This window comes from Orbicella faveolata, unplaced genomic scaffold, assembly GCF_042242905.1.
Source record: "Orbicella faveolata isolate gen_17 unplaced genomic scaffold, um_ofav_v1 contig_24, whole genome shotgun sequence".
Lineage (NCBI taxonomy): Eukaryota > Metazoa > Cnidaria > Anthozoa > Scleractinia > Merulinidae > Orbicella > Orbicella faveolata.
Window position 1 is genome coordinate 15,181,100 of NW_028301552.1, and position 8,901 is coordinate 15,190,000.

General features: G+C 38.1%; 1 protein-coding gene and 1 pseudogene across 1 annotated transcript; both read left to right on the forward strand.

Annotated features, from left to right (window-relative positions):
• Positions 1 to 1,704: 1,704 nt before the first annotated feature.
• Positions 1,705 to 3,130, forward strand: LOC110065101 (melanocyte-stimulating hormone receptor-like). Its single transcript, XM_089292996.1, has one exon. It carries the CDS (start codon positions 1,754 to 1,756, stop codon positions 2,681 to 2,683), a length of 930 nt encoding a protein of 309 aa, XP_089149122.1. The 5' UTR covers positions 1,705 to 1,753; the 3' UTR covers positions 2,684 to 3,130.
• A 185-nt stretch (positions 3,131 to 3,315) lies between these two features.
• On the forward strand, positions 3,316 to 4,551 carry LOC149110576 (uncharacterized; annotated as a pseudogene).
• The last annotated feature ends 4,350 nt before the right edge of the window (positions 4,552 to 8,901 follow it).

An 8,901-nucleotide genomic window follows, 5' to 3' on the forward strand; every position in this document is an offset into this window, starting at 1 on the left:
GCAGCAGACCGAGAAAAGTGGAGAACCTTTGTAAAGGCCCTATGTACCACGAAGTACGAGGAGGACAGGTGAAGGTGAACGTGTGTTCGACTCCAAATGACTTGAAGGTTGTGGAGAGCAATTGATTAAGACTATTTGCAACTTTGGCTTTAACAAGATAAGTTAATTACTATTTCTTTCATTTTCTAACGAGAGAAAAAACGAGGGAAGACTGAGGCGAGGAAGCGCGAAACTTCTGGCCTCAGTCTCCCCGTTTTTTTTCTCTCTCTCTCGCCTGCCTATTTTTTCACTCGTCCCCAACTACCGAGAGCCAGTAACAGACTACTCTCATCTGTGTAATTTCAGTGATGAACCTTACCTCGAGTACGGTTTGTTTTGGAAAGTTCATGTACAGCGAGCAGATTTTACTTCACTGTTGCCATGGTTTTAGTTCTTGACTCAACATCGAACGTGTTAATATAAAACCAAAGACTTCGCGCGGCAAAAGTTCCACGTGTCTCGATCAAAAACATTCAAGTTATAAAAAATGTCACCTGTCGGCCAACTTGGGTCTGTATAGAGAAATACCATACCCCAGATTTTCAGTACAGTTCGTCGCCGTTACGGACCTTCCGGTCCACAAATAACGTGTACCGCTCTGTTGTTGTGTTTTTGGTTTTTGTTTTGTTCTTATCATTGTCAGATCGTTTTTCAGAATAGCGTCTTAAGAATTATACACGTGATTGTGAGTCTGAAAAGCTGAAGCCAATTAACTAAAAACTGCATCGGCAATTCCAGGCGAATTTAGACATTTCTTGTTTTTACAATCAATTAATGACTTTGCGACACCTGCCATTTTGGGTTTAACTTATTCAGTATTACACGTTTTTTTCTCATTAAAGCTATCTGCTCGTTAAAATATTGTGACGTCCCCGAAACATGAACCCGCGAAAATGCTAAAGACAAGCTTATTGAAGCCGAACGTTACGTTGGTTACTTTATTCGACATTTTAGCCCTCGGAAAAAAGTGCTCCTTTTGGTATTTATTTCGGTATCTCTAGCGTTTAGTAACTTTCCCTCAGGCTGTCAAGTCTGTTCAAACCTGAGCGACAACACTGGACATAATTCCTGTACTCCTGAGTTAAAAATTCTTTCACATTGCTTTATTGCTTATTGCATGAATTAAACTTCGGGTCTCTTGGGTAATATACTTTTCTGAGACGGATTTGAGTTAAGTTTTCCAAGTAAATAGACGATTGGCCTGCGGCATATGTTTTCAGCAGATCGTTTGACACACGTCAAAGCAAAAAAAGCCAGCTCTGAAGGAGTCTTAATGGACTAGACCCATTTGAATATTTGAATAGTTTTAAGTATTCTTTCTTTGTAAATATAGTTAATGACTGGAATAATTTACCTAAAGATGTTGCGGAGGCAGAAAGTCTGAACATGTTCAAGAACAGGCTGAGGTGCCATTTTACTAGTGTTTTAGAACATTTTTGAACTTTTTATTGTGAGTTTTATTCAGATGTAAATTTGCGTTTTTAATTATTTTGGGAGTCAGACTCGAAGGGGATAACCTCTTTTGTCTCCTTTTTACCTTTCATTCCATATGATTGTAAATTTGAATTTGAATTGTGAATAAACAGTAATGAATAGAATATTATTCACATTCACGAAGGTGCCATGTCCATTTAGAGCATATGCATGTAACCTGAGTGTCGATCTTGGGGGAAACATCTGTCATTAAAACTGCAGGTAACCATATCGTAGAATAATGGCGAAAGCAAACTTTACTGAAAGTGAGAAACACTCTCAACCTGTCGAACCACTGGGATGTTCGACTTACTTTGCTGATGGCTCATTCATATATTTTGCAACATTCAACATTTTTCTATCCATTACTGCATTCGTTGGGAATACTCTGATCCTAGTCGCCCTTCAAAAGGACTCTTCGCTTCATCCGCCGTCCAAACTCTTGCTTCGCTGTCTGGCAACAACTGATCTCTGTGTTGGTCTTTTTACAGAACCTCTCTATGTTACCTATTTGCTATCGCTGGTTTCCGAAGAAAGAGATCCACTTTGTCGCTACGCTTTAATCTCATCTAATATAGTAGGTTATAGTTTATCCGCAGTGTCTTTGTTGACAGTGACTGCAATAAGCATGGACAGACTTCTCGCCCTGTTGTTGGGCCTGAGTTACAGACAAGTGGTAACTTCGAAGCGAACACGTGTTACTGTAGTAATCTTTTGGGTTATTTCCTCTGCTGCTGCTGCATCGTATCTTATAACTCCCCTTATAACCTTTTGGTGTGGCTCTATAGGGGTATTGCTTTGTGCAGCAACTTCGTTCGTCTCCTACACAAAGATTTTCCTTGTACTCCGTCAACACCAAACTCGAGTGCAAGACCGACAACAACCGAGCCAAGCAATTTCACTGAACATAGCGCGATACAAGAAGGCAGTGTCCAGTGCACTATGGGTGCAGTTAGCATTATTTGCTTGTTATCTACCATATGGTATAGTAAGAGCTACGATTGATAATGGTAAGCTATCGCCATCCAGTTTTCTCGCTTGGGAACTTGCAAAGACTTTGGTTTACCTTAACTCGTCGTTAAACCCGTTTCTTTACTACTGGAAGGTTGGTGGAGTAAAACAAGCAATAAAGGAGACAATCAGACAAGCAGTTTGCTGTTTGTCGAATTAGTTGTTTTCCAACTAATTCATTTGTTATCCTGTACGACGTAAAGCTAAACATAAAGATAGTTGAAAAAAGGAAAACAGATCAATGATGTATTTTCTTTTTGCTTAGTCTTATCGCAAGTAACCTGGATTATTTTATAGTATTGAACTATTTTGAACACCGGAAGTATATAAAGCAAGGGAAAACATCTGCGGCACTTTTTCTTTTGTGTAGTTAAGCAAGACTTTCTTGATGCTGCGTTACCAAACAATAACACCGGACGTTTTAGTACATTAGTTCGCCTGTTGAATGTCTATCTAAGTCTCATTTTTGACTTTATAGGAAAGCTGACAACATATTTAGTGCATGAACAGAACCTTGTACTATTCAGATTATTATCTAAACGTGCCAAACATAAACAGGTATTTAAACCAATTCCTATAATAAAAAACCTTTGCCGTCAGATTAGAAGCTTCTGTTTTACTGGCAGGTGAGCTTAGAGCGCACATTTCCAACCAAACAATAAAGCGAAAAAAATATGCTCATAAGACAATTCCTGCAGTAAAGTATAGTTTGGTGACACTTCCAACCAACAAATGATTGTTTCAAAAATATGTTATCGAACCTGTCGCTGTCTAATGTTTCGTTTATTTATTTTTTTCGGGCCTTGCTTTGAAAGTAGTGTAAGCCAGTTGGCGAACCCCACGAGGTCTCCTATTGTCTCCTATGTCTGGAGGTGTGTTGAGGTGATTCCTCACGTTTGCATTGCGCATCCTTACTGCGCATAATTTATGGCGTCATTAGCGCGCATTCGCGCACGCGCACATTGAAAACATGGCGGATTTGCCTTGATATTGAGTTCTGTCAGTTGAAAAATGGCTATAGCTCACTAACGAGCTCGGGCATCCCAAATTTTTTTTTTTCCAGTCATTTTAATCAACTAATTATAAGCTTTGCGTGAGAAAAGACTGATCTGACCAAAGGAAAACACAAGAGAGGAGAACGTGGCTCTGTCGAAGAAGACCAACAAGGATCCAAACGTGCGAACATGGCGGACGCCGAGCTTCAAATAACGTCTAAGGTTAACAATGACGAAGCGCTGTCTGGCGCCAACGAGCAAGAAACCGCATCAAAGGCTAGTGCCGTGGAGACTAATCTTTTAGAACTAAAGGAAATGCTGGTTGACATTCAGATTACGGTCTCCAATATTCTTCGTGAAAACTCAAAACTCGCCAACGAGGTCGCTGAGCTACGGAACGTCTCCTTACAGCAGAAAGGTGAGCTTACCAACGTTAAAACCGCCTTAGCCAAGTCTCAGAAACAACAAGACGATTTGGAAATTCAGCTAGCCGCAGCGAGAAAAAAAAATCAACGACCAAGAAGCAGAAATCGCAGAATTATACGATCTCCAAGACGCACTGGAACAATATACTACAAAAAACTCACTCGAAATCCACGGAGTCCCGGAATCCGCGTACACCTCAACCGAGGAGGTTGTCCTTAAGCTCGCCAAGGCTTTAGACGTGGATATAAATCCAAACGACATCGAAATATCACACAAGCTCCACCTGAAAGGTGTAAAACCAATTATTGTAAAGTTTCAAAGCCATAACGAAAACAAGAATGTACAAGGGGAGAGCCAAGTTGAAACATGTCCGCGTCTCTGACCTATATCCCGACTCAACAGAGGCAACTAGAGCAGAATCAGGACGAATCTACCTAAACGAGAACCTAACATCCTACAAGCGGGATATCCTTAAACAGGCGAACCAAAAGCGAAAGGATGGTTTGTTGACATCCGTATGGTCAATGGACGGGAAAATATTCGTCAAAACTTCCCCGGAGGAAGCCCGATCAGAATCTATGAAAAAACTAACCTGGAGAATCTCTAAGGTAACCACAGTAGTATGATGTACTCTTAGACTTGTAGGTGGGGACAGGAACCAGGTGTCCGACAGGCCAGAAGGAAAACTCTTAAATAAGTTTTTGTTTACTTTTTTTTCTTTTCGTGTTCGCTCTATTTCTTTATTAATTTACCATAATTTTCAGTTTTCTGCATGTCTAACAAGCTAACTTATGACATTACATCGTTAAACGTAAGAGGATTAAGAGAGCAAAGTAAAAGGAGGAGTATTTTTTCGTACCTTAAAGATCAAAAATCGAAACTCTATTTTCTACAAGAAACATATTCTGAGGTGAACGATGAAACTATTTGGAGAAATGAATGGGGAGGTAAAATATTCTTTTCCCATGGCACCAAACACAGCAAAGGTGTTTGCATTCTGATCCATCCCTCGGTGCAAGACAAAATCGAGTATTCTTTCAGCGACAAGTTCGGAAGAATCGTGTTAATTACTATTGTTATCAATTCTTTAAGCTATCGCTCTGCAATATCTACGCCCCAGACAATCAAGGTGAACAACTAGAATTTTTGCAAGAACTAAATAATTGTCTTATAGACAAATCAGAACTGACTACACTGATCGTAGGTGGCGACTGGAATTGCACTTGATCAAAGAATGATAAAATTGGTGGCAAGCCCTGGAAAGCAACCAATTATAGAAATTTAGTCCTGACTACTATGGATATACTGGATCTCGTGGACATTCAAAGAGAACGACATCCAAAATTGCGCAAGTATTCTTACGAATCTAAGGTTTTAAAGTAAAATCCAGTATAGACTTTTTTTTGGTGGCCAAAAACTTAACACAATTCGTCAAAAAGAGTGAAATCTATCCTGCTATAGCGCCTGATCATAAAGCAATTTACATATCGTTGTCTTTGTCTAATGAAACACCTAGAGGACGCCGACTCTGGAAATTTAATAATTCTCTGTTGAATAATGAAGATTATGTCAACAAAATACGTAAAACATATTTTCAAACTTGCTCTTATTACTCCAAGTTAACCGACAAACGGCGTTTTTGGGAGATGCTCAAAATGGAAATTAGAGCAGCAAGCATCTCTTTCAGCAAAAATTTAGCAAAATTAACAAATTGTAGGGAAATGGAAATAACACGTCGACTTCAGGTGTTAGATGAGTTCATTTGTAATAATTTTCATTCCCCTGACATTGATCAGGTCTTAAACGAATTTGATGATCTCAAAACAGAACTTCAAACAATATACACCAAGAAGGGAAACGCAGCAATCTTTAGATCAAAGTGTAGATGGGTGGAAAAAGGTGAGCGCCCCACCAAATACTTTTTTAACTTAGAGAGAAGAAACTACAATAAAAAGACCATATCTCAACTACGGATGGAGGATGAAACGATTATTAAAAGCGAGACCCAGGTTTTAGGCGCTATTGAAAACTACTTTAATGATTTATACACATCAGCATCTAGCGCAACACATGAGGAATACGATAGCTTTATTCAGGAATTACGCCTGCCTAAGCTTTCTGATGAAGAGCGAGATGAACTCGAAGGCCTTTTAACGTACGACGAATGTAAACAGGTTTTAGAAACTTTCCAAAATGACAAGTCACCAGGCGAGGATGGTTTTACGGTAGAATTTTATAAGTTTTTTTTCGAACTGCTAGGACATAACCTCGTCGAAAGCTTCAATGAAGCTTATGAAACAAATGAGCTTTCCATCTCCCAAAGAAGAGGCATCATTACTCTTATACCAAAGGAGGACGGCTCCCTGTTAGATTTATCGAACTGGCGACCAATAACTTTACTTAATGTTGATTGCCAGATAGCAACTAAGGCCATAGCTAGGAGAATAGAAGCTTCGCTGCCAAAGCTAGTAAACTCGGACCAAACCGGGTTTATAAAAGGGCGTTATATTGGGGAAAATATCCGCCTCATAATTGACATTATGGAATATACTAAGAGGCATAACATCCCAGGCGTTCTAGACTTCTCTAGACTTCAGAAAAGCTTTTGACTCACTTGAATGGCCCTTTATAATGAGAACACTGGATGTCTTCAATTTCGGTACGAGTATTCAAAAATGGGTTAGCACCTTTTATACCAACATAGAGAGTGCAGCATTAAACAATGGTTTTTTGACAAACTGGTTTCGGCCGCCTAGAGGAGTCCGTCAGGGGTGCCCACTATCCCCGTATTTGTTTATTCTTTCAGCAGAAATAATGGCCAATAAAATCCGACAAGACCTACACGTCAAAGGAATTGAAATATTAGGAAAAGAACTGAAATTGAGCCAGTATGCAGATGATACAAATCTTTTGTGTACTGACCTGGCCTCTGTCGAAAAGGCCTTAGAAATAATCGATAACTTTGGTACGCTAGCGGGCCTTAAATTAAACCGGAAGAAAACAAAAGCGCTCTGGTTGGGAAAATTGAAAAATAATAAGGGCAATCCTTTACAACTGAAATGGCTACATAACCCGGTTATAATCTTAGGAATCCATGTCTCGTACGACGAAAAGGGAAATAACCAACATAATTTCAACCACAAGTTACAAAAATTGCAAACAAATCTGGACCTATGGAGGGCACGTGACCTTACACTATTTGGGAGAGTACTAATCATAAAATCTCTGGCACTATCACAACTCGTTTACTCAGCATCAAATCTCAATGTACCTCAAGAAACAATACCAATAATCAAAACAAAACTGTTTAGATTTCTATGGAAAAACAAAAAAGACAAAATAAAAAGGGAAGGGCTCTATCAAGATCGAGACAAAGGGGGTATAGTATGATCGATGTAGAAACTATGATAAAGGCACTGAGGTTAGCTTGGATTCCGAGACTTTTCGCACCGGGAAGAAAAAACTGGAAAACTGTTCCAGACCATTATCTAGGAAAATACGGCGGTCTGAGCTTTCTTTTAAGATGTAACTACGACACAAAATATATCGACAGTTTGCCATCATTTTATAAAGACATTTTAAAGTTTTTTAATGAATTGAAAACCTTGTATAACTATGACAGAGGACAGGATATGATCGTATTCAATAACAAAGAAATCCTCGTTGGAGGGAAGCCCATTTTCATCAGCGAATGGCTTAACAACAACATTCTTTTTATACAAGACCTGTTGAACGGCAATGGCCAGTTTATGTCTTACCAAGAATTTAAAAACAAATTCACTTGCAAAACAAACTTTCTCCAATTTTATCAAGTTGTAAGTGCGATACCGAAGCATCTAGCCACAAAAGCGAAAAACACATTACCACCAGAAAGCGAACCATACATCGAGAACAACCCCCTTTTCCAACTAGATGACTTGACAAAAATTAACTTAGTCAAAGCCAAAACTAGGGACTTCTATTGTTTAATTAACAAAAAAATTCACACGAGGTGTCAAACTGGCCCAACGAAATGGAATCAAACCATGCAGTTGGATGGGGAGACATGGGAAAAAATATTTTCCTCGCTGAAAAACATTTGTAAGGAAACAAAATTAAAAGAATTTCAATTCAAACTTATTCATAGAATTGTTGTAACAAAAAAGGAACTTTTTAGATACGGAATCAAAACGGATGATGAATGCCTCTATTGCGCTGAACATGATTCAGTTGATCACACATTTAATGATTGCGAATTTGTTAGGAGCTTTGTTATAAATGTCATCGACTGGTTTAATGCTGTCAATAATTCGAATTTTAGTCCAACAATAGAAGAAAAACTATTTGGCATCATGCCCGGCCCACACGATAAAACATTATTAAAGAAATTTAATTATACGATCTTGTTTATGAGATTCTACATTTACACTTGTAAGATGCAAAACAAAGCTATTCACCTCTCCACTTTCGTTGATAAAGTGTTAACCAAATACAGAATAGAACATCTTTCTTAATAATTAAATAGGAAAAAACACCCCTCCTCCAAAGCATTATAAGTGACATGCACTTGTATACACACCTATTTCACTTAAATATTATAATTGGCACTAGTAACAATGTAAATACTGTACTTGTAAACACACTTATATTATATTATATTATATCATATCATATTATATTATATTATATTACTTATATATTATAATTAGCACTTGTAATAATGTAAATACCGCTCTTGTAACAATGTAAATACTGTACTTGTAAACTCACCTACATCACTTATATATTATAATTAGCACTTGTAACAACGTCAATATTGTACTTGTAATTACACTTATATTACCTGTACACAATAATTAGCACTTGTAACAATGTACCTGTAAGCACATGCAGATAACAAATAAATTAAATAAAAAAAAAATGAGTCTGGGCTCACAAAGAGTTTACAATAACTTGGAATGTGTTCTTGTAATAAGCA

Excerpts from the sequence above, each read along its gene's own strand:
- LOC110065101 (XM_089292996.1), top strand. The coding sequence starts at position 1,754 with ATGGCGAAAGCAAACTTTACTGAAAGTGAGAAACACTCTCAACCTGTC.